At 52.0% G+C, this 25,431-nt stretch overlaps 1 protein-coding gene across 1 annotated transcript in view; it reads right to left on the bottom strand.

The window, feature by feature from the left end:
- Window positions 1-209: 209 nt before the first annotated feature.
- The window catches only part of LOC119382356 (fat-like cadherin-related tumor suppressor homolog), a 912,235-nt gene continuing 887,013 nt past the window's right edge, over window positions 210-25,431 (bottom strand). The window contains 1 exon segment of the mRNA XM_049412132.1: window positions 210-382. Within this exon segment, the coding sequence (XP_049268089.1) occupies window positions 290-382 (93 nt within the window). The 3' untranslated portion in view covers window positions 210-289.

Here is a 25,431-nt window from a genome sequence, read left to right as displayed (position 1 = left end):
ACTTGAGAAAATGTGTGGAATAATTAACGTCCAAAAGCCTAATGGAGGGCCACATTAATTAAAGCGTATACCTTACTTTGGTTTGCGTTTTCGGCACATGGGGCACGATCTATTACAAACATGAATACTAACTTATTGAGAACTGTGCTCAATCACGATAAGACGATCCTTTGCTAGGCATGTCTCGACTGATGCTTAAAAGGTGCACCTGGCTAGATGTATTTATTATAAGGACAACACACAAGGCACAGTCTTGAAGCAATGTCACATGGCAGTAATTCTGGCACGGTCAGGCTTCCTCATCACTGTCCTCAATGGCACACACTGCTGGCTCACTGTGTCGTGGCAGGTACTGGTCAGGGTGGCACGTGTATCGCTCGTCCTGCAACAGAGACCACATGGTGATGTAGCAATTACAGGCCATAGCTATTTATAACCTGGAATGCTGCATCTTTATATCATGCACTCTATTAGCCACACTAATAACAGGACTATTATTGAGAACTAACAGACATCAATATTGTGTCTAACAAAGAAAAAGCGAGCCCTTAGAGTCACCTTCTTTCCTTAATAACAGGACAAAAAGCATTGCACAATTGTTGTTACGCTATGCGTGCATAGCTTTTTCTACAGCCTATGGGGAGAAACCACCTACTTAGAGAAGTAACCAGAGAGGTGTTTTGGCCCAGGTTGCATGGGGACTTGAAGTGCTTCATAGAGGCACGTTGCAAAAAGCCTTGCTCGTACAGGGAATGATTATGAAGCGGTGAATTCTAGTGAAAGTTCTTGTACATTGACTATCGATACCAATAGGGCGTTCTGGACAACGAATACTTGAATTTTGGAAGCACGACTTTGGGATACTTTGGCGCTGCGCGATGTGCTCCTAGGCGCGTAATGATACCGGTGAAGTATGGTGCATAGTGCAGCCTTAGTGTATAGTGAAGCTTTGTCAGCATGGCACACACCAGTGGCCAGAAGACGAAATAAGTGCTGCAAAATGGTGTTATGGTGATCAGTGAACCGGTGAGACGCATCTCACATACGTGAAGGCTATATGTCCAGCACCGGTGCCGAGGCGGAAACCAACAAACTTTTCCCTCTCCCCAACTCCCCCCGGTAGACTGTAGCGCCTCCTTGTGGCCACACGCTTCAAGGCACACTGGCAGCGACCTCTACATCCCTCCTTTTCACATTTTATGGGGCAGGTCCTTACAAGTCCAAACGTCGGAGTGGCCTCACTATACGACCACTGCGAGTCCGTGTCAGTTTCCTGTGGCGTTACTTCCAGCTGCACGGGTTCTTGAGACGCCGCATCAGTTTCCTGTGGCGTTACTTCCAGCTGCACGGGTTCTTGCGGCGCCGCAGGTTGCAAGTTCCCGGGTGGAGCCGGCGGAGATGCTGCTAGTGGACTCGTTTCTGTCGAATGAGGCACCAGGTGTCGACGATTATGCCGAAGGACGCCTCTGGGGGTCTCAACAAGGTAGGACCGCGGACGCTGGGCCTGTGAGAGCACTTCACCACTGCAGCACGTGTCAGTGACCCACACGCAGTCTCCAGGACATAGAGCGGTTAGCTGGCTTGAAGCCCGACGGCGATTGTAGTTCTTCGCTTGCTGTGCCCTGCAACCCGTATCCTTTCCTCTGAAACTGGTATGGCATGGTAATGATGGCACCAGTTGCTCCGGTAGTCGCGGGAGACATGTTTGCAATTTCGTTTCCACCAGGGCTTGGGCTGGATAAATGCCGTTCGGACCAGGCCTGTCACGGTGTGACAGTAAAGCCAGGTAAGGATCAGGGCTTTTGGAGAGCAAGTCTTTCACCGTGCGCACCATGCGCTTCGCCTCTCCGTTGCCCTGGGGCTACCTTGGGCTGCTGGTCTCGTGACGGAAGCGCTCTTGAAGCGTACGCTACAGCCCGTCGAGTACCTTTAGGCTGGTCCTTTAGGAGTGCCGCTCCCAGACCGTAGGAACTGGCACCCGCGGATAGTACTGTCAGGAATCGTATTTTGTCATGCACGTGTCGGATCTGAGCAGCAACTTGAGTTGTGAGAAGGCCGTTTTTTGACTGGGACCCCAAGTCCAGGTGCTGTTCATGTTCAAAAGGGAACGAACGGGCTCCGTAACGTTGGATAAGTGAGGTATGAAGTGCGCGACGTAGTTGGTCATTCCAAGTAACCGTCGTACTCCACTGACGTCAGTCGGCGGCGGCAGGTCCCTGACAGCCTTAACCTTGTCTGGGTCTGGTGAAATCCCGTCCGCTACAACTACACCAAAGAACTTCACTGAGTTGATCAGCAACGCGCACTTCTTTTCGTTTAGGGTGACACCCTCCTCCTCCAGGCTGTCCAGGACGCAATTCAGGCACTCATCGTGCTCCTGACAATCTTTTCCGAAGATTAGAATGTCGTAAATCATGTTCACGACTCCAGGCAAGCGCTCAAGGATCCTTGACATTAACTGCTGGAAGTACTCTGGTGCCGAGGCAATACCAAGAGGGAGTCTCTTATAACAATACCGACCGAACGACGTGATAAAAGTCGTGAGTTCCTGGCTGTCGGCACTCAGCTTCACCTGATGGAAGCTAGACCGTGCATCCAGCTTGGAGAACACCCGTGCTCCAACCAATTGGCCGAGAATCTGTTCCACCGTTGGCAATATAAAGCGCTCCCTTTCAATTACATCATTTAGCTTCGTCAGATCGACGCAGATCATGTAGCCGCCAGATCGACTTGGACACGACTACGAGTCCGAAGCACCACTCCGTTGGCGTCTCTGCCTTCCTTATGACGTCCTGCGACTCCAATTCATCCAGCTCTCTTGACAACGTCGTTTAACGTAATTGGAATCCGCCTTGGGCCACTCAAGGAAAATGGACGAGAGCCGGGTATGCGGTATTCGGCTTGCCGAAATTTTCGACGTCCTCGGGAAATTTTCGCTTTTGGGGAATGAACGCCCTCGGCAGAATCCACGAACTGAACGACCCCAAGGGCTTCAATTGCAGGCAGTCGAAGTAGGTGTGTGCGTTGACGGACAACCACATATAAGGTCTGCACTGTGGCCCTGTCACGCCACTGCAAAATTGCTTTGAAGGTACCGAGAACGTGAAGAATCTGTTCGCCAGGGCCTAAGACCTCCCCTTCAACGGCATCTAGCAGGCGCAGTCGGCCTGGGAAAGACGGTGAGACTACAGATACTTCTGCGCTAGAGTCTATCTTGAGCTCGGCCGGGTGCCCGTGTACTTTGGCCGGCGTGAATCCACGTTGTGAAGTTTGACGGAAGCGAGCAGGTCGTTCGTCGGCGAAATGCCCTCGCTTTCTGCAGTAGTCTAGCCTGACAGCCTTCTCGAGGGTGCCGCTGGCGGCCGCGAAAGCCAGCGCAGCGACCGATTCAGACCGATAGCGAGAACGGAACGTTTCTTCGAGCCGAATCGATGTTTACCGTTTCGGTAAGGGCGTTATCCGCAGTCGATCTTTCGCGTGATAACCGCTCTTTCTCTGCGGGCTTAGTACAGCGCTTCTTCGGCGATAAGTTTTGTGCACCGGCACAACTGATCAGACAGCTTTTCGTCACTTGCTGTCGCGAACAAGTCGGTCCTCGACAAGCGGGCTGTTGTAGCTGCAGCGCTTTACCAGGTTGTCATCCACAGATTCGCCTGGCTGCTGAGTGCGGCGGTGAAAACGACGACTTCCGTATGTCTCGTTTACTGGATGCACCAAGTGCGAATCCAATTTTTCTTTGGCAGCCGTGAAAGAAAGCGCCTCCGGTGCCGAGACCCCCAAGGAAGAAAGAACGGTTCTAGCTTGCGGTCCCATACAGTAAAGAAGTGTCTGTACCTGGGCCTCGTCGCTGGCATTGTGCAGGCCGGCTACGAATTCGTAGTCCTGGAACGTTGAAATCCACGTTGGCCATTCTCCCGGGTTAGAAAACGTCAAGTTTGCTGGTGGACGCAGACAAGATACGCCCGCGTGAGCGTTGCTCGCTTTGGCTTCGGCGGGGGTGGATACCGCGTCGTTAGGCATGTCGCATTAACGGCGGTACCCCACTTCTGACATCATGTTCAGCCCCGGTGCCAAGGCACGAGGCGGACTGTTGGAAACCAAAAAACTTTTCTCTCTCCCCAACTGCTGTAGCGCCTCCTTGTGGCCACACGCTTCAATGCACACTGGCAGCGACCTCTACAATATGAAACAAAAAGCACACCAAGCCACGCACATAAGCCACCATGTGAAGTTTTCCAGGTAGAAAAACTTTTAAAAGACGGGCGTACATCGCGTGTAAGAGGCACAGGCGATGCAAGAAGTAGAAAAGAAGAAACAAGCTTTAAAACAAACTAAGCGCGTGAGTGAAGGCTCAGAAAAGTGATTCATTCCAGTTATTGCAAATAGAGTTTAAACCTTGATATGTGGATGATATTATAAAAGTAGAAATCCCACCACCTCCCGCTAAAGGGGACCATGAGGTGATGCGAAGCAGCGTTTCGGCATGTAGAGCCCGCGTTTCAGAGGAGTAGGGGAAAGGAGGGGAAGTGGAGAGGGAGAGGGGAGAAGGGGTGTGTGTGGAGAGGGTTTGCACATGCGCACTAAGGGTGGTCACGCCGCACACCACCACCGGATTGAACTCCGCTATAAGATGCTTCACATCTAATATGGAAGAACTTGCACATGCCGTTTGATTACTACCTAACTCAGCTCCAGATGGCATTATGTCAGGAATGTTAAACATCTCCCCAAAAGTTAAGAAATTCGCATACAGGTGGCACCAGATTTCCTCTAGGTGTTATTGTGAGAAACTCTATGGCCGTCTACGTGAACACCACAACAATGTAAAAAATGGCACGCGTGGTTCTTTGGCGATCCACTGTCGAGATTGTGGCTGTATTCCTTCCTTTGCTCTGTGTACGGTTGCTGCACGCGGCAGAACGCATCTAATTCGCGAAGTGACAGAGGCAGAGGCGATTATAAAATTAGGTGATTTGTGCGTTAGCTCACCATCACTGGCCTTCACCGATAGGGAGCTTGTGTTCCTAAGATCTTCTTACGAGTAACTGTTTATTTCACTCATTATTTTTTATGCATGCACGGTCTTTTTCGCGTCGCGTCCATTCGCGCGCATGCGTGATGTATACTGTGGCACATAAAGCAGATCCAGTGGCACAATAAATCCAGACGAAAGTTTGCGCTGTGTTTGTACTTGTCTTCTGTCCGTCTTTTCGTCGCGCAATTTCTTTGACGTCATAGTGTACACGCCCACGCTTGCTCCGAGCGTGGTGTGTGCTGATGATGAATTGATGAATTGTGGTCCTGCCCTTTGTAACGGGTAGGCAGCTCTCAAGTGCCTTAACCAGAAAAAAAAGAAAAAGAAAAAAGGGAAAAAATACGTGGAGAGAAGAGAGAGAGAAAATGTGATAGACACACACACACACAGACACAAAACGAGTTATTACGTTTGCAACAGCCAGCCAGTCTCTCCTTGCAGAGCGGCTACATTGTCTGAACGTCCACACTGTCTGCGCCACCACTGCACCATTCTCTGTTTTGTGACGTGGACCGCTCTGGTCACCGCTGTGCTCCTCTCCGTATCTCCTCGGAACCCCAGTGCCAGCGGGAAAGTGGTGCCCTCTACGTGACCCGGGCACAAGTCAGCGCAGCGGAGGACGAGGTGTTCTGTGGCCTCCTCCTCAGTGCCGCATATTCGGCATATGGCCCGGGCCACGTCCGCAGATGTGTCGAACCTGCGACGGTATCCCAACGTACGCAGCGCTCCTGCACGTGCCTCAAAAAGGAGTGCACTGCCACCGCTGTTATCGTAAAGGGGCTCCATGCCAATGTCAGCCTTGTGAGTGCGGTATGTGAGCAGTGTGGATTTATCCTCCATGGCACGCCGCCGCTGCTCCGTCTCCTCCTCACACACCTGCGTCTTCACGGCATGGGCCCACTTGTACATCTTGTCCTCATCACAGGTTTTGCAGAGAAGCCAAACTTTCTTTGAGCGGCGGCGCGCCATCTAGTGGGCATTCTTGAAATCACTGGAGAGAGTGCAGCTGCGCTCCTGGCGGGACCAATGAGAAGTAGTGTACATGCCGTATACGCCGACGGGCACGGACAAGGCGCGAGCATAAGAAGTTTGGCAAGCAAGCTCCTAATAAACTCTAAAGGGGTCTCCATGCGTGCGTACGAAAGTGTACATAACTTTTGGGACATGTGCACGACGCAATTAGAACGCGACAGTTCGCCGCGTTGTTCACGGAAGGAAACTTCACCGGACACGTAAGAAAAGCAATAAACATTAGCTACCGGTGACGGTGGCCGAAACGTCCACCTCTGGACGGTCCAGACATCACGGGCGGCAGCGTCGACGCCGGAAGCAGTTCGATGGACGCAGAACCAATCAGCGTGCGGTTGACAGGGACTTCCGCTACGTAACGGCGTCGTCGCTGCTGCAAAAATGGCTGCCGCCCGCCTCGGATCTAACTAGCCGTCGCCGTGCGCTGTGTGGCCCTTAAGTTCTCAACTGATGCTTGTATTTGACTTCACTTGTTCCCTAGAAGCTTCGACAGCAAAGCGCACGTGATATCTTTGAACTCTTTCCGAGAGCCCTACTCAAGTTCATCGGTAGGCTTAGCAGGAATGAGTGTATTGGCTGAATACCTGGCCTCAAAGATGTGCGGCAGCATCAAGCTCAGAGGCCATATATTACGAGTTTGTGGTTCTTCTCAATGCCAATAGCTGGCGCTACAAGTCAAATAATAATAATAAAAAAGACTTCGGCGGCACTGTGACTTGTCACGTGGTCGTGACGTCGACGAAGACAGCAGTCGGCGTTTTCAAGAAGAAACTGTTTATTTGGCCGAACTTGTGGCCGGGAAACGGAAAGTTGATTTACAGCAATACACGCGATATGCACTGATAGCGGCGAGCAGAGCGTCGACCGTCGATCAACTGACAAGCGGTCACGCGCGTCGGCTTTTATACAGGCGCTATCGAACTTTCCAGCAATATCGCTGGTGGGCGGCGTAATCTCTAGACAAAGCTGGAACATTCGCGTGCGGGGCGCAATCTTAAAGGCCCGAACACACGTACGCGTTGCAGCGCGTCAACGCGGGACTTTTTGACGCGGCGACGCACCCTCTCCCAATGGAGAGGGAGGGCGCGCAGCTTCGCGTAGCCGCGCGCCCTCTCACCCCATAGGGAGAGAGCGCGGCGCCGCGTCAAAAAGTCACGCGTTGACGCGCTGCAACGCGTACGTGTGTTCGGGCCTTAACAAACCGACCTACTACAATCGCGACGCTTTTAGAACACTACTTCGCGGACAGCGTCGAGCGTTGATAACCGTCCCTGCCGGTCAAACCCGAATACATCAAAACAAGACAAGAAGTGGGCGTGGCATTGCCCCCCCTCTGAAAAAGCATCGTCCCGATGCTTGTGAAAGAACATAGAAGAGAAAAAAAAAACAAGTGCATACACAAATAAATTACAATAACAAAGGAAAAAAATAGAGTCCCCAGGCTCGCTAACGCGCAAAAAACGGCTTAAGGCGCACGACATGGACGACTTCAGGTCGCGCACGGCGCCGCTGAGAGTTCGTAATGCCGTCAGGGACAACCTCATAGTCGAGTGCGCCGAGGCGTCGAAGTACCCTGCACGGTCCGAAGTATCGTCGAAGAAGCTTCTCACTAAGTCCTCGTCGGCGTATTGGCGTCCATACCCATACACGGTCACCGGGTTGGTAGTCCACGTGGCGTCGTCGAAGGTTGTAGCGGCGGCTGTCAGTCGTCTGCTGGTTCTTGATCCGTAGGCGGGCGAGCTGTCGTGCTTCTTCGGCGCGCTGTAGGTAGGTGGTCACGTCGATGTTTTCCTCGTCGGTCACGTTTGGTAGCATGGCGTCGAGCGTCGTTGCCGGGCTCCGTCCGTAGACCAACTTGTATGGCGTCATCTGCGTCGTTTCCTGTACGGCCGTGTTGTACGCGAAGGTCACGTACGGAAGGATGGCGTCCCACGTCTTGTGTTCGACGTCGACGTACATGGCCAGCATGTCGGCGGTCTTATTTAGACGCTCGGTGAGGCCGTTGGTCTGTGGGTGGTACGCGGTGGTGCGGCGGTGGCTTGTGTGGCTGTATTCCAAGATCGCCTGAGTTCGGTCAGCCGTGAACGCCGTACCTCTGTCGGTGATGAGAACCTCTGGGGCGCCGTGTCGAAGGACGATGTTCTCAACGAAGAACTTGTCTACCTCAGCGGCACTGCCTTTGGGCAGGGCTTTTGTTTCGGCGTAGCGGGTGAGGGAGTCGGTAGCCACGACGATCCATTTATTTCCACAAGTCGACGTTGGGAACGGCCCCAGTAGGTCCATCCCGATCTGCTGGAATGGTCGCCGAGGAGGCTCGATCGGCTGAAGGAAGCCCGCTGGTCTTGTGGGCGGTGTCTTCCGTCGCTGACAGTCTCGGCACGTCCTTACGTAGCGAGTTACGTCGGCGGCAAGGCGCGGCCAGTAGTACTTTCTTGTACTCGTGCGAGCGTTCGGGAAAGTCCGAGGTGTCCAGCCGTTGGGTCGTCGTGCAGGGCATGCAAAATTTCTGGCCGCAGTCCCGAAGGTATAACGATAAGGTAGCTGGCTCGGGCCGGAGTGAAGTTCTTCTTTACGAGGACGTTGTTTTTCAAGGAAAATGATGCCAATCCTCGCCTGAATACTTTTGGGACAACGATGGTCCTGCCCTCCAGGTATTCCACTAGACCCTTCAGTTCCGGGTCGGCTCGCTGTCGTTCGGCGAAGTCTTCGGTACTTATGGCTCCCAAGAAGCTGTCATCATCTTGGTCGTCAGGCGTTGGTGGGTCGACGGGGGCACGAGACAAGCAGTCGGCGTCGGAGTGTTTCCTTCCGGACTTGTACACGACAGTAATGTCAAATTCTTGAAGTCTTAGGCTCCACCGTGCGAGGCGACCTGAAGGGGCCTTCAAGTTAGCTAGCCAACACAAGGCGTGATGGTCGCTCACAACTTTGAAGGGCCTGCCGTAGAGGTAGGGGCGAAACTTTGACGTAGCCCAGATGATGGCGAGGCACTCCTTTTCTGTTGTGGAATAGTTGACCTCTGCTTTAGACAGCGACCGGCTAGCATAACTGATAACCCTTTCCAGTCCGCCCGTCCGCTGCACAAGGACGGCGCCGAGTCCTATGCTGCTTGCATCGGTGTGAATCTCCGTATCGGCGTATTCGTCGAAATGCGCAAGTATCGGAGGTGTCTGCAGGCGTCGTTTCAGTTCATGAAATGCTTCGACTTGCGCTGTTTGCCACCTGAATTCGACGTCGGTCTTCGTGAGCTGTGTTAGTGGCTCGGCGATCCGTGAAAAGTCTTTGACAAACCGTCTGTAATAGGCGCACAAGCCGAGAAATCGGCGCACGGCCTTCTTGTCGGTGGGTGGCGGGAAAGCGGCGATGGCAGCTGCTTTCTGCGGGTCTGGGAGCACTCCAGTCTTGCTGATCACGTGACCCAAAAACAAGAGCTCCTCGTACGCGAAGCGGCACTTTTCTGGCTCCAGGGTGAGCCCGGAGTTCTTGATTGCTTGAAGTACGGATTGAAGTCGCTGGAGGTGTTCGTCGAAGTTCGAGGAATACACAACGACGTCGTCCAAGTAAACAAGGCAAGTCTGCCACTTCAAGCCAGCTAATACAGTATCCATGACTCGTTGGAAAGTCGCAGGAGCCGAGCAAAGACCGAAAGGCATGACCTTAAACTCTAACAGGCCGTCCGGTGTTATAAAGGCGGTCTTTTCTCGGTCTCTCTCGTCGACTTCAATTTGCCAGTAGCCAGTCTTGAGGTCCATCGACGAAAAGTAATTCGCGTTGTGGAGTCGATCCAGGGTGTCGTCTATCCGTGGGAGAGGGTACACGTCCTTCTTTGTGATTTTGTTCAGGCGACGATAATCGACGCAGAAACGTAGGGTGCCATCCTTCTTCACTAACACCACGGGAGACGCCCACGGGCTGTTGGACGGCTGGATGATGTCGTCGCGTAGCATTTCATCGACTTGTTTCTTAACGGCCTCCCGTTCCCGCGTCGAAACCCGGTAGGGACTCTGACGGAGTGGTCGAGCATTTTCTTCTGTTATGATGCGGTGCTTATCAAGGGGCGTTTGTCGGACCCGCGATGACGACGAGAAACAGTCCCTGTATTCCTGCAGAAGGCGTCGAAGCTGTTGCTGTTGGCGAGCGGGAAGACTTGGGTTTACGTCGAAGGGTGGCTCAGGGATCGTCGTCGTAGCTTCGTCAGAATCTGAAAAGGCAAACGCATCGCTGACGGCCAAGATTTCTTCGATGTATGCAATCGTCGTGCCCCTGCTCAGGTGTCTGTATTCCTGGCTGAAGTTCGTTAGCATCACGCTTCCTTTTCCTTCATGCAACCGAGCAATGCCCCTTGCGACGCAAATGTCACGGTCTAGCAGCAAGCGCTGATCGCTCTCGATGACACCTTCGATGTCTTCAGCTTTTTCGGTGCCGACGGAAATAGTGACGCTGGAACGCGGCGGAATGGTCACCTGCTCTTCTATCACATTCAAGCATGTTTCCCTGGCGTCGCGCGGGGCGGGAGCGCTTTATCTGAGGTTAGTGTCATCGACTCGGACCTCAGGTCGATGACGGCGCCGTGTTCACTTAGGAAGTCCATTCCAAGTATTGCATCCCTGGAGCAGTTTTGTAGGATTACAAAGCTCGCAGGATAAGTCCGGTCATTGATGGTGACTCTCGCCGTGCAGACACCAATCGGCGTTATCAGATGGCCTCCAGCGGTGCGGATTTCGGGGCCTTCCCAAGCGGTCTTAACTTTCTTCAACTTCGTGGCGAAGGGCCCACTGATGACGCAATAGTCGGCTCAAGTATCGACGAGAGCGGTGATGTTGTGGCCGTCGATGAGAACGTCGAGGTCGCTAGTTCGTCGTCTTGCGTTGCGGTTGGTTCTCGGCGTCGGGTCACGGCTGCGTCGGTTTGTTCCGCTGCTTCCATGTTGCGTCGTCGGGTCTTCTTCGGTCCGCAAGATCTCGTCGTCAGGGGTCTGTCTGGTTCGCGTCGTGTTCTGAAGGTTTCGTCGCGACGTCGTCGTCGTCGGCGGAGGATCTTCGGTAGTTCGTCGTACAGCAACCGCACCTCCATCGGTTGCTGCCCTTAGTTTTCCGGATACGGGCTAGGCGACCGGCCCCGGTTCGGGCGAGTGTACGGCCGGCGGTGCGGTGACATGTAGCGGCCGGGCGACGGCGAGCGTGAAGGACGTCGTTCTTGCCACTGCGTTCCGTTTAGGTAGTCGTCGATGTCGCGAGGCCGTTCGCCTGGCTGAGGTCGCGGCGCGTTGATGGCGAATCCTCGTAGTCCCATCTGTCGGTACTGGCAGCGGCGGTACGTGTGGCCGGCCTCCCCGCAATGGTAGCAGAGCGGGCGGTTGTCAGGGGCGCGCCAAACGTCGGTCTTCCTCGGGGTGTAGTGCTGGCCGCCAGGTGGGCGGTAGGGCGTCGATGATTGCGGCGGTGTCTGGCGACGGAACTGCGTCGATGCGGTGTCTTGACGCGGGCGCGGCGGGGGAGCGTAGCGTCGGGCTGCAGCAGCGTAGCTCAAGGCTTGCGGCTGAGGCTGTGGCGGTTCAAGGGTGCCCAGCGATTGCTGGATTTCTTCTCGAACGACGTCTGCGATGGAGTCCACTTGAGGGTGGGGTGAGGGCAACAGCTTGCGCAGTTCCTCTCGCACGATCGCTCGGATTGTTTCGCGCAGGTCGTCGGAGCCGAGCGCATGAACAGCGGGGCTGTCTTGGATTGATCGGCGATTATATTGGCGGGTGCGCATTTCTAGCGTCTTCTCAATGGTCGTGGCTTCTGAGACGAATTCCTGGACGGTATTCCGTGGATTCCTCATAAGTCCAGCGAAGAGCTGTTCCTTTACTCCTCGCATGAGGAAACGAACCTTCTTCTCTTCAGGCATATTGGGGTCAGCGTGGCGGAACAGCCGGGTCATTTCTTCCGCGAAGAGCGCCACGTTTTCGCTCGGCATCTGCACGCGGGTCTCGAGCAGAGCCTCAGCCCTCTCTTTGCGAACGACGCTCGTGAACGTGGCGAGGAACCTGGCGCGAAATATGTCCCACGTTGTCAGGGTTCGCTCTTGGTTCTCGAACCAGGTACGAGCGGTGTCTTCCAAGGCGAAGAACACGTTCCGTAGCTTGTCGTTATCAGTCCAGTTGTTGTAAAGGGCGACGCGGTCGTACCTTTCAAGCCAACTTTCCGGGTCTTCGAGCGGTGACCCACGGAAGGTAGGTGGCTCCCTCGGCTGATGTAGCAGCACAGGTGCAGGCACCATGGGTGCTGTCGCCGTCGCTGATGTGGTGGGCATGGTCGGGGTCTTGCTGCCTGCGGCTGGCCCGCTGGTCGGTGTCTTCTTGACGGTGTGGGCTCGGCTCACGGCTTGACGGGGGCGTCCGGATCATGAAGGAACAGCACCTCCACCAGATGTCACGTGGTCGTGACGTCGACGAAGACAGCAGTCGGCGTTTTCAAGAGGAAACTGTTTATTTGGCCGAACTTGTGGCCGGGAAACGGAAAGTTGATTTACAGCAATACACGCGGTATGCACTGATAGCGGCGAGCAGAGCGTCGACCGTCAATCAACTGACAAGCGGTCACGCGCGTCGGCTTTTATACAGGCGCTATCGAACTTTCCAGCAATATCGCTGGTGGCGGCGTAATCTCTAGACAAAGCTGGAACATTCGCGTGCGGGGCTCAATCTTAACAAACCGACCTACTACAATCGCGACGCTTCTAGAACACTACTTCGCGGACAGCGTCGAGCGCTGATAACCGTCCCTGCCGGTCAAACCCGAATACATCAAAACAAGACAAGAAGTGGGCGTGGCAGACTCGTTTTTTGCACCACAGAACTGCAAATGAGACATAAAAGCTATAATCAGGAATATATCTTGGTCTATTGACGGAAACTGTACACTGCTTTACGAGGTGTCAGGTTCATTCCCTCTGGTCACACTGTGCGACGCTGAGTTAACGCTCCTTATATGGTTTGCTGCCCTCTCTGACGGCGTTGATGCGACGACGCCGAGGGACGCAACGTCCGAAAACGCCGGCCAAAACGCTCTATATGGTTCGGTGTAGTTCCCAAGCGTCCGCACTGCAATCCGTCGAGTCCTCACAAAGATGGCGGAGAGCGCGCATCGTCTCATCAACGGTCAACCCGAGAAAAACGATCGCGATCTGGCAGCTTCTGCGATCACCTGCGCCTGCAGACCGGTTTGAGAGCATTAAAAAATCTCACCATCTCCCCGTAAAGGGCCCTGAGTCACGGCCGCTGGATGAAAAAGCGCACGGGTACGGCCTACCGCGTGCTCCGAAACCGGCGTGACAGGTCTAGTTTCCCGGACCACCATCGCGGCGCCACCGGCGGGGGGGGGGGGAGGATTTCGCAGGCGCCCGCGGGATCACATGCGCGGCGCGCTTGCGGAAGTGCGTGCGTCAATTACCAATCTTGCTTGTACATACCTGCAGCTTTTGTGAATTTTCAGTTTTGCATTTCCCAAGATGCAACTTCGCGCACCGATCGCTTTTCGCGGAAGAAGTAATCGTGAGCATATTTTGCTGTTGTCTTAGAGGACCACAACTAACTGACCTGGAGGCGCTACACCTTTCCTAATGCATCGAAATTCTTTATTTTGACTCTAAAAATGTCGCTTCAGATTTAATCATTTCATTTATAAAAAGTGATCTCAAAAATTGCAGCAGCCACTGTTTACTTAACACAAAATACGATAAATTTTTCACTTTCTCCAAACATGTCTATTGTACACATACGATACAGTACCCCATGCAACAGCCACGAAATAATGCTCAGCATGCGTGCGACCACCTCATAGAAGGAGATTCGAGCCACTTTGAAATTCCAGTGGGCGATATTTTTCGTGGAGAATATCCTAGAGCGCGCATACAAGTTGGCGGCCGGCAGATATACAGTCACACTGCGAAAACGTGGTCCTCTAACCACTGCCGGCCCTTAGTCTGTGCCGTCCATGTCGTTCGTCAGGTTCCCTATCTGTTGAACAGATCCGAGGAGCCAAGTGCGCGCCAAGGAATAGCAAACACAAAAAAAGTGCTAGATCCCGTACCAGCCAAGCATAAGTTTACGTTTACACCATTACAGCCGCTGGTTGCAAACGTTGTTGCATCCAGCGCCCATGACACCACCTTTCCGTTTTCTCATTATCTCTCGTCTTTTTCTCATTCCCGCCTTTCAGCTCGCGGCACCTTTGTCATTGGTTCCGGTTGTTTCCGAACGCTGTCGCGTTGCGGTGTCGTGCGCTGCCTCGTAATGCCATGAGATACTGATGTTGGTTGCCGTGAAAAGCACGTTTCATTGAGAGAGTAGGGCTGTCTGTGGTCATTTGCGGAAGGGGACAGACTCAAACTTACCTTAGCAAAACACGCGGAGACAAAAAAGTGCGGAAAAGCGGCTGGTGGGCGACGACAAGGGTTTATTTTAAACAAATATACGTGACAGCCAACACACACGTTGAGAGCCACTCACAGAGACATAGTAAGGATGGTCGCTTTTGAAAGAGCTATGGTAGACAAAAAAAGAAAAAAAAAAGGGGGGGGGGGGCTACACGCTTTGCTTATAATGCTCGTCTCTGTTTTCTTTACTTTTTTGCGTTATTGCATTGTTCTGCGTCAAGCTTGTGAGCCCAAATATTGGTTTCCCTGCCTACTTCCAGTCTGTACCGACCATAAAAGCATTCGTTGTGGTCTTCTGATGTGAGCCGCTGTACATGCAGTGGCGAAACTTCGTTGCACACCAACATGCTTGTCTTCTGACAGTCTCCGTCATGTGGTTCTCTCATCTATTACTGTTTATTTTTAAAGACGATAGTCTTTCTTGGGGAACTTAAACGCAGAAATTTTGGTCTGTCTGTCTGTCACCCGATTCAGCCACCCGGCCACAGTTGAACCACTTGCCCAAGGGTCAGCCATTTTGAACGGCTGACTAGGTGCATACTTGTCTACATTGTCGATCAAAAAGCAAACATTACGCATATCTGAGGCGCAACATCACTAAGTAGGTATTAGGTGGTGTGTTCCTTTAATAAAAATACATAGATACATAATTCTAAAGACCCTAGTTTCTGAAGCTGCGCTGAAAATGCGACTGCGCTGAAACTTGCCTTCCTCCGTGCCCTCTGCACGATCTCATTGTTGTGTTTCGGTTTCAGTTCAGTATTGCACTGTACGAATGCCATGGGGCGCCGCTCTGGCATTACTGTTTTGCCCAGCCGACGTGTAAATAAAAGAGTGTGTGGAGAGTACTCGTTGAGTGCGGACGTTTCTTCTGCTTCGGTGGTTCGCGCCAAAACGCGTGTTCGGGCTGGCTGGCGACCCCGCCGATCGCGTTGGTCACCGCCAGTCTTCGCCAGCTGCTGCTGCGCCGGGACTCGCAGCCCGCAACACAGCACTCATGTTTCCCGACGTATTGCCAGATGGCGTCCATATCTCACGCAGCGCCTCTTCTATCGTCTTTAGACGACATTTGCAGCGAAGCACGCAGATACGCGGCCAATATTTTATGTTATGTATTGTCGACAAAGGCACCCGTGCTCGCTCCAATGAAGACACGTGTACTCGATTGCCATACAGTAGCAGTGGTTTTTGCGTGCTACTACGTGTGTAAATATGAAAACCTGGTTGTCACTTGACCCGGCAGTCTCGAAAAAACCTGGTTAAGCGAATGTCACGCATGAATATATAGCTTGAGTTGATCCCCGCCATTTGTGGTTCTTTTTTCTTGAGTTGAAGAAAATTTGAGTTGTGGCCTATTATTGTCAGCTTCATTCTTCGAGATATTAGTCACTCCAGTAATCGGCCTTATATATCAATTTGTTGACACTGCACCGCTAAGAACTGCCAAGAAATTTGCAAGCCGCTTCTAATGAATATATACTTCCGCAGCCTTTTCAACAAAGTTACGAGGAGTGCGTCATTATATCTGCAGAATCCACTATAGTATCAAGCATCCAAAGCTTAATTACTTTTCGGCACAGTATCGTATATCAGAAATCATAAAAAAAGATTCAAATTATGTTTTGACATCTGCGTATCAAGAACATGAACGTGTATTGTCGGATGGCTCAAATAAATTCTTGCCAAGCATTTCAGCTGAGAAAACTCAAATATGCTGAAGCAGGTCACCGAAATCGAAATATGTTAAAGTAACAAACAATGCATTCATTACGCACTCATAAGTATAACCACCACTTTTTCACACATTGAGCGCCTTATAGTTATGCTACGTGCATTGTGGAATATTTTCCCAGACAAAAAGCAAAAAAGATGGCCCTTAAAAAAAGTACCAGGCGCTCGGGCACGTATACGGAAATTTAAGTGGCTATTTAACCAGATTATGCGAACGGGCTCAACTGACTGCATGATATGTCATGACTGCGACAGATGATAACTGAGTGGTATCACTGTTTTGACGACCACCAACTAATTTCCTGTAGCTGCTGCCCCAACGGAGCCGCCGGCACCCGTTTCCCCGTTTCCCTAGAGTTACTGTATATGCTACCTATACAGTAACTCTACGTTTCCCTGCCCCATCACGCCGCAGCGGCCGCAACTGCAACTACCGCGGATACGCGCTCTCCCATAGAAAGCCGCCCGACGCGGCAGGCCGTACATAGACGTGCCTGAGTAGTATGCGAAGCAGCCATGAGTCGACTTAGATTTCTGTAAATGTTTTATTATCTTCGTCACTGTTCATGGTCCCTCATTCGAGGTGCCCCTGATGTTGTTACTCGTAATATATGATTTGAAGCTCGGGGGAACGGTTCCCCTGATGTTGTTACTCGTCATAGATGACTTTAAGCTCAGGGGAACGTTTCCCCTTGAGTATAGACCTTGTGAGCTGGTATGGTGGCGCCACTGCTCTCGCCCTCTATCGGGGATTGTCGCCTACGGGCCCGTCTGCATGTTTCAAGGCGGCGGCTACGGTTGCGGCGGCCGCTGTTCTCCAAGAACGGACACCATAGGTCTTTTTTTTTTCTGTCTGCGTTTGTAAATACGCTGTGCTAACTTATGTTTATTTTTGTTTTTCTTCCTGTCTGAAAAACCTCTCAAACTACAGCCGTTTAAAGCTGTAGCCGAAAAACCAGCATGCAGCGACTCTTCTTAACGTAAGCATTCAACAAAACTTCGTCCCCTTTTTGAATCAAGCCATTCGAGAGACAGGCCCCCCTCAGTCCGTCTTTTTGCTGAAAACCGAACTGCGAGCCCTACCAACAAAAAAAAAAAAAAAGAAAAAGCCGACAAAACACAGCTGCTTGCGCCGGAAACAAGCTCTTTTCCGTCCCTTGGTCACCACGCGAGAAACAGTAGATTACCCCCCCCACACACACACACACACACAGGCGAGCGCGCGCACACACTTTACAGACAGTGAGACTACAAGCGCCCATCAGTTCGTCACTGGTTGTCGTCTGCTAGGAAAGCACATCGCCGCCAGCCCACGCGGGAACGTGAGGACAAGAAGCGACGATCGTGTGTTGTTCTGCGGTTTCCGTAGGATTGAAATTGCAATAACGTGCGTTTCAAAAGGAGTTCTTGGTGGCTTCGTACGAAGTTGCACGCGAGTGGTCAGTGTGTGGTCTGAAAGAAGAATCGATGTGCGCGATGGAATCTTCCGACATTATTGGGAAATGCAGGGTGCAATCGGAAACGGTGGACTACGACGTACGAGTGGAGGTGAGCTTTTGATTTTTCATAGCTCTACGTGTGCTGAGCCATACCGAACTGTTTTCGTTCCCACCGAAGAGGACGCGGCAAGTTTGTGTCTGATTCCGCACCGGCTACCCCTGCTCGCCGCTCTGGCTGGCAAGAAATCACGCGTGAGAGCAAAGACGCAGACAAGCACATTGCCCCTCTAGGTGGCCGCTGTTAGCCTGCTATCTTCCGATTTCTTTGTGACCTTGTAAGCTTGTGTATACATTTAAAATAAATAATAAAAGGCAAAAAAAAACGCACGAGAGTGGGCCACTTATGGACGGAATTCGAGGCGTTGCTTACGCAGCCCCGCACAGCTGCGCTAGAGTTGTCTTTCATTTTCGTCCGAATTCTGAGGTAACCCGCAGAATCTTAAAGCTAGTTGCTTCCGAACGGTTTTCCTACAGCTGTTGTGCCAGCCATGCACGCAGAAGTACGAAAAAGTACCGGACTACTAGCTGCGACGTTTTTACGTCCTTTCGGCGAGGAGTAGTAGTAGTAAGACTTTATTTCGGGTGGGTTTCAAGAAGTGGAGGCTCCCCGAATGGGGGCCATGGCTGGGTGGGCTCCTCCATTGGCAGTAGCCGCCACCCGGGCGCGCGTGACCAGGGCCTTCTGGCTGGCCAGGTCCGAGCAGTCGAGCAGGGCCGCCTCCCAGTCCTCTCGGGTGGGATGGGGTAGGGGGGGCAGGTCTGGTGTCAACTGCCACGCCCACACCATATGGAAGATGTCCGAGGACCCTTCCCCACAGTATGGGCACTTCCCTGAACACGCAGGGTCGAAATGTTTTTGGATCGACTGCCGGGCACAGTATTGTTTTGGTGTACAGATGGAGGAGTAATCGTTCCTCCTCCCTCGTGAGCCCTTTGCAGGGTTTATGAAAAGTTGCATGCTCTAATTGGTAGCAGTTTATAATTTCTCTGAACGTGAAAACTGGATTGAAATCGGAGTCCGCATCGGAGTGAGGTGAGGGCGTGGCCCGGCAAGTAAGCCCGCAGGCCGCGGCGTTTGCCGCTTCATTACCCTCGAGACCCACGTGTGCGGGAGTCTATACTATCGTTCGGGGCGTAGGTGCTCCGGTGTAGTCGCTGTTTTGCAAAATTTTATACGCGAGGTATGGGGCGTATCCTAGGCTCCCCGTGAGTCAGCGATGATGACTCTCGAATCCCGATTAGCGGCTGCGAGAGCGATGGCCACTTCTTCCGCATGTGTTATATCTCGTGTTTTGAAAGTTAGTCCGTTTATTACTGTATTTTGGTGGACTACCGCGGCCGCGGCCAGTGGCCGACGGTTGGCAACGAGTTGGGAAGCAGTCGTTGGCCAATCTGGACGGCCATACAACCAAAGAAAGAGGTCGGCCCGTGACTGGCCACCGACCAGGTCGGCAGCGAGTTGGCCAGCGCGTTTGGCCCGACGTCGCCTGTTTACCTTCTGCCAACGCCACCCGAGCTTGGTCGGAACACCAGTGTGGGCCGACCTCTATCTTAGATTGGTGCGATATGCTAGGACGCGGGTGCTTGGCGCTCGTCAATTTGCCTGTGTAAGTAGCAGCGGATATTCCTGCTGCATCTTTCTTTTTTTGAGGCAGGCAGTGGTATGTCGTGAATCGCGGTGTAATATGGCAGTTTATGTACATATATGCCATTAACAGGGGCGCAGATATAAATGTTTTCTGGGGAAGATTGGGGGGGGGGGGGGGCGAGGCGGTCAGCCACCGTTTATACATGTTAATTCGTGTACATACACACATGCAAAATAGAGAAAATTTAGGGCAGTTCGGGCCCTCTCCCCCCACCCCCAGCTATGCCAATGGTTTCAAAGTGCGCGTACTCGGCAAGCTCCACCGCCGTGACTGCTGGCGCGCAGCGGGAGGGGAGCAAGCACCCCTTCTTCCTTCACGTGGTGGACCGGTTCCTCTCGCTTGCGGCAGCCGGGGAGAGGTACATAGAGTGGTGGGTGAACGGGAATGAGCATGGGAGCGAGGGACTAGGGACTCTGAAGGAGAGCGAACGAACGAACGCTTTGTTGAACCGTCGAGCCGAGCGGCAGGTGAGGCAAAGACACGAACTGGTAGCTGGCAGCTGAAGCGTGGTCCCGTAGCAGGACCCACGGCTCGAATCAAATGTCCACCTTCGGCAGCGGCGTGTGACTCGAGTCCCTGCTAATCGTCGGCAGCGGTGTACGGCGGCAAACCACCAGCATAGGGACGTTCCACTGCAGATAAGCCTACTTGTTGAACAGCTCTCGCACCTTCCGCCGGGACCATCTTGCTTTAATCGCGTTCAATCTTTGCTTTGGTTAACCATCCCGTGTTTCTTTTTCGAATATTCGGTCTGTTTGGGGTTGCCGCATGTATTGCCGCGATGATTTCGCGTGTGTGTCACGTAATTGTTATTTCTTGAGAGTGGATTCCGGCGTTGTGTTCTTTTCTTGCGTCGCGGCAGAGTGTGATTTGCTTGTGTTTAGTTTGAGTATTCGTTTGTTTGTGATCACTGACTTCAGAGCGCGTGATTTTATTTTGTTAAAGTGAATGCATGTTCTGACGTCATCTTCCGTCCGATGCCCCTGGCCCGCAGGCGATCAGGCGTGGACCTCATCGCCGGTCAGCCTGTCGAAGAACCCGCAAACGCACGTGGGTGATTGTTGTCGCCAATCCCTTGCGGAACGAATAGTGCAGAAAATCAGCCTTTATGTGTAATTTCGATTTTATATGTTAATTGAATTATCTGCACTATTCGTTCCGGAAGGGATGCGGCGACAACAATTCTACCCTCGTGCGTTTGCAAGTTGTTCGACAGGCTGACCGGCGATAAGGTCCACGCCTGATCGACTGCTAGCCAGGGCCATCAGACGGATGACGACGTAAAAACATACACTCGCATTAACAAAATAAAATCACGCGCCCCGAAATCAGTGAACACAAACAAACGAATACTCAAACTAAACACAAGCAAATCACACTCTGCCGCGACGCAAGAAAAGAACGTCGGAATCTACTCTCAAAAAATAACAATTACGTGACAGAGACGCGAAAGAATCGCGGCAATACACGCTGGAAACACTACACTAAGTGGAGAAAATATGGGAAAGTCCCGAGCGAAGGTGTGAGAGCTGTTGAAGAGTTGCGCTTATCGGCTTGCCTGACACTGCATAACAGAGAAGATGGAAGAACGCAGAGGCGGCTGCTAGGCAGCGAGCTCACGTGTATCAATGTGAAAGTTTTTGCGCCCTAAATCTTCTTCTGCAATAGACTTGTGCAAACTTCCTTGTGCCATATTTTACGTCCATGTACTGGTGATGTGGTGAACTGCATTTGTGTTCCTATACAGACAATCTTAGTTCACTGTGTGTTTCTGCACTGTTTTGATGTGTAAAATTTTTCAATAAATGGTCAAAAGAATTACCTGCATTTTGTACTTGTGTCTGCCGAGTTTAAACTGGTGTGCAAGACGGGGCTTCCCTCCTGTTGCATGTACGAAAATGTGGCATCGCGAAAAATCAAGGCTAATTATTCCTCGGTCAAGCTGGGTCCTACGTGGCTTACAGCTGGCCGTATGCGCGAATAAGCACCGGGCCAGGCGTGGTCCCGCAGTGGCTGGCAACTGCCCATTTCACCGGCCCATGCTTGGCACTAGGGTGGCTGGCGCCTGGCCATGAGCTAATTTTCACAGGGCCAAACGTGGCCCTAGAGTGGCTGGCAGTCGGCCAGGTTGGCCATCTAGGTCGGCCCAATGTCGGTGGCCATAACATCGGCCAACCTGAGGCCAGTGTCAATCCCCAAATGTGGGCCGACGTCGGCAGCAGACCTATGGCCGAGTTTGGCCAGGTTGGCCAGTGACCTTGGGCCAGCGTCGTGCCGAGCACTTTTGTACCATTGGGCGTGTACCATCCCCCGTGGTGTGGGCCGGAGGCGTCCACGTAAAAAACTCGGCGAGGAGCCATGCGTTTCTACCGTGACTGCGGGCACGGGAGCAACAAACGACAATCCCAAGTTTTCCGCCGCGGCCGTCCGGTGGCGCTGCCTGTTCGGTTCAAATAAGGTCCCTCTAGGTTCAAAGCTGCAGCGCACTAGGCCTATGTGGTCCGTAAAGTATAAAGTTAATGGCTCTTGCTGCAAAGGTTGTAGTTTGAAGTTTGAGAATGCGATGTCAACGCGTCCGTTTCGTTTCGGCTTCGCGAGCCCGCCGCTCCGGATAGGCTGGGGCACTGGCTACGCCGACGCGACGCCGGGGGGACAGGCCTCGTTCACAAGCTGCTTCGCATCTAAGGGTACCTTGCACGATTTATGGCGTAGTGGGTACCTTGCATGACGATGATTTCTGGCGCAGTGGGTACCTTGCATGATTTATGGCGTAGTGGGTACCTTTTGCTGCAGTGAAGCAAGCGCTTTACCGCACGTCCATATGTCAGGCAAACATTCCTTTATGACACCATGCGCGAGCTCTCCTCTCGTGCCAACACTTCGCTCTCTTCTTTCTTCCATACATCTAGTGGCACGCGGGGCAGTACGCCGGGGGGACAGGAATTGTTCATAAGCTGCTTCGCATCTAAAACATGCACGGAGGCCGACAGAACGCGAAGCTCGCCGAGCATTAATTTGTCGAGGACTAATTTGTTTCGGTGCAAACGGTGTTGTTGGCGGAATGGCTGGATGGGAAGAAAAATCTGCTGGTGCGAATCTTGACCTTAATGTCCGAACATGGGCCGTGTTCTCAGACAACCGCGCTCGGCAACGCCACTGCCGGCTGCCGAATCCTGCGTGCAATGATTAAAGCGACAACTTACCCGCTACTCTCCGACCTGCCAGTCAGCGCGAAATAAATTCTTTTTGTCATTTTTATGTAACTAGTCCGTTGCACGCGTAGCCGTCGCCTTGCGCAAGCCGCGCCCTAATGTCCATGGGATCCTTCCAGATTATTTTAGAATTTTCTTATAGGCTTGAGCGCGCAAACGCGAACAGTTAATATTATTCTCAAACTAACGCGGCCACCAGCGATAAGGCTCGAATGTTTGATGCTGCATGTATAATGCCGACGCGCCTTACCGCAGAGCAATTTTATCGACGGCCGACGCTCTGTTCGCCGCTATCAGTGTACAGTGTGTATTGCTGTAGTTTGATTTCCGTTTCCCGGCCACAAGTTCGGCAAAACAAAGTTTCATCTTGGACACGCCGACTGCTGCCTTCGTCGACGTCACGACCTCGTGACAATATCAAAGGTGACCGTCTTAGAATACGACCCCAGAAATAAACCGAACTAAGCGCCAGCAGAGCTGAAATCAACTGCGAAGACAGCCGTACGGCGCTCGAGCAGAAGTGCACTGGTTTAAATTGTTCTAGTACACTATACACTGGTTGCCTCGTCCGCGAGCCACCCGGACGAGGGTGTGCGGTCACGTGCCCTCCGCCCCTCCAAATCCGGATTCGGTCCGTCGCCTGAATGCACCATAAAGGTATAAGCACATACGATTTTTCGCGGCCAACAGTTATATGCATAGAGTTAGATTAGTTAAGTATTAACAGTGCAAAAACTTGCATTTCCCATTAAGCTGGAGCCTTGTCCCTGGGAGTACAAATTGAACGAAGAAAAATACATAGCATATTCACAAAATAAGAGCTTTCCGACTATAATATTTAACTATTTGAGGTTCACGACAAAACTTGTACACATGCTGGGCCACGTAAAAGTTTCTTCTAGATGCACTAAAGTTATTATTTTGATCCATGCAGTAATTAGCACGTTGGCGATTGCAGACGGCAATGTCTGCGGAATTCATCACTCCCGCCAGTTGCAGAGTGCATGCTACGATTCGATTTTTGTGAGCGAAAGGGTCATGACCTGTATTAATGGAGAGTTGTCTAGGTTAAGATTTACAGCGATGAGTGAAGGAAATGGTATACAATATGACATCAATAAAAAATGACACCATAAACGTGGGTTATATGAAGAATGGAGTGGGAGACCTAGTATCGAGACCTATGAAACTGTTTGACAAGTGAACCAGGATCTAAGATTTCATTGATGATTGACAATAAGTGTTCTGACTGATCGATATACTACTTTTTTGTTGTTGTTGGACGCTCCCCTATTTACTCGAGTGTAACATAAAACCTCAGGCGTTGCAAAATTCTGTACAAGGTGGACAATGAAAATGCCTAGCGACCAATTAACAGAGTGAGGAAAAATTCGGCAGATCACACGTACCGTGGGAATCGATGTTATGCGAAGCATGCAGGGGATGGTGATTGTGGCGTAATTTTTCACATTGAGCGAAACGTTACGGAATGACGCTAGAGAAATGTGGTAGTGGTACAGGTGTGGAAGAGTTGCATATGTATTAGATAACCAGTTGTTTACAGTTGCGTAACGATGCCAACATCAACATGGGTGACACCAACACCAGACGCGGTAAGCTGATATGTAGTGCTATATTATTCAATACTAGATAGCGCGAATCCGAACAAGACAAAGAAGGAACACAGATGAGCAGGACAGGCGTTACTCCCAACTAAGCTTCATTCAGGAAAGTTTCACCAGATATATACACAGCCGAGTGGCACGCGCAGGCGCACTGCACGCACGTTACAGTTGCAGTTGTTATGCCTATACTTGTCCGTTATGACGGAGAACGTACGCACGCACAGGGAACGAACACACGCACGCACGCATGAACCCGTATGCGTGTGTGGAAGGGGTTCTTGACAGTTCTTGAAAAGGTCATCCCCACCGTGATCAGTGAGCCCCAGCAGCTGGACCGGACTTGGTATTCGGATCCGTTCATGATCGCCGCTACGATGGGTCTAAGTGCAGTGAACTGCGAGGTATAGCAAAGGTGGTGGAAATCCTGGATGCCTCTCACGATGAAATGATCTATCATGCCTCCTGTCCTGGACGTGACAGCGAGGTCTTTTGATGTCCTGCCCACATCCGAGCCGTCTTTCACGCAGTATAAGGACCAGGCGTTGTTGTGTCTTGATAAAGCAATCTTGATGTTACCGGTAATGATGGGAGGCCTGGTTCTCTCGGCAGATTTATTGTAGGAGGCATTGATCCCGGTTTTTGCGTAATCCACGTGGTCCACGTTGCGGGCCACGAGGACGAGTGGATGGTAGTTGAGCGTCTTCCAGGTCTACAGCTTTCTCACTTTCCTTGCGTTCGCCGCGGTGGAGTAGCGGTTACGGTGCTCGGCTGCTAACTCAATGGTCGCGGGTTCGATCCCGGCCGGGGCAGTCGAATTTCGATGGAGGCAAAATGTTGGATGCCCGTGTACTATGCGACCTCGGTACACGGTAAAGAATACCAGATGGTCAAAATTTCCGCAGCCCTTCGGTACGGCGTCTCTCATAATCATGTCCTGGTTTTTGGACATACAACGCCAACAATTATTGTTATCACTTTTCTTGCGTGTAAATGTTTGTTTGTTCGCGGTTACTGCGTTGGTTGAACTCTATCATCTGTGGCGCATACCCGCAAAACATGAACTCTGGTATGCGGGTATGTGCCACACGTGACTGAGAGAAAGGGTTTCATGACGTACGCGACATGTATTTTGCGTTATTCATGTCAACACCAGTCTATCGTGTTCGTCATACACTGATCCTCTGCTATGCCAATTTTGGTATACTACAAGTTATGGAGACGACCTCGAGAGCG

The sequence above is a fragment of the Rhipicephalus sanguineus genome, chromosome 2 (assembly GCF_013339695.2).
Source record: "Rhipicephalus sanguineus isolate Rsan-2018 chromosome 2, BIME_Rsan_1.4, whole genome shotgun sequence".
NCBI lineage: Eukaryota > Metazoa > Arthropoda > Arachnida > Ixodida > Ixodidae > Rhipicephalus > Rhipicephalus sanguineus.
This window is presented reverse-complemented; position numbering and strand designations above follow the sequence as displayed.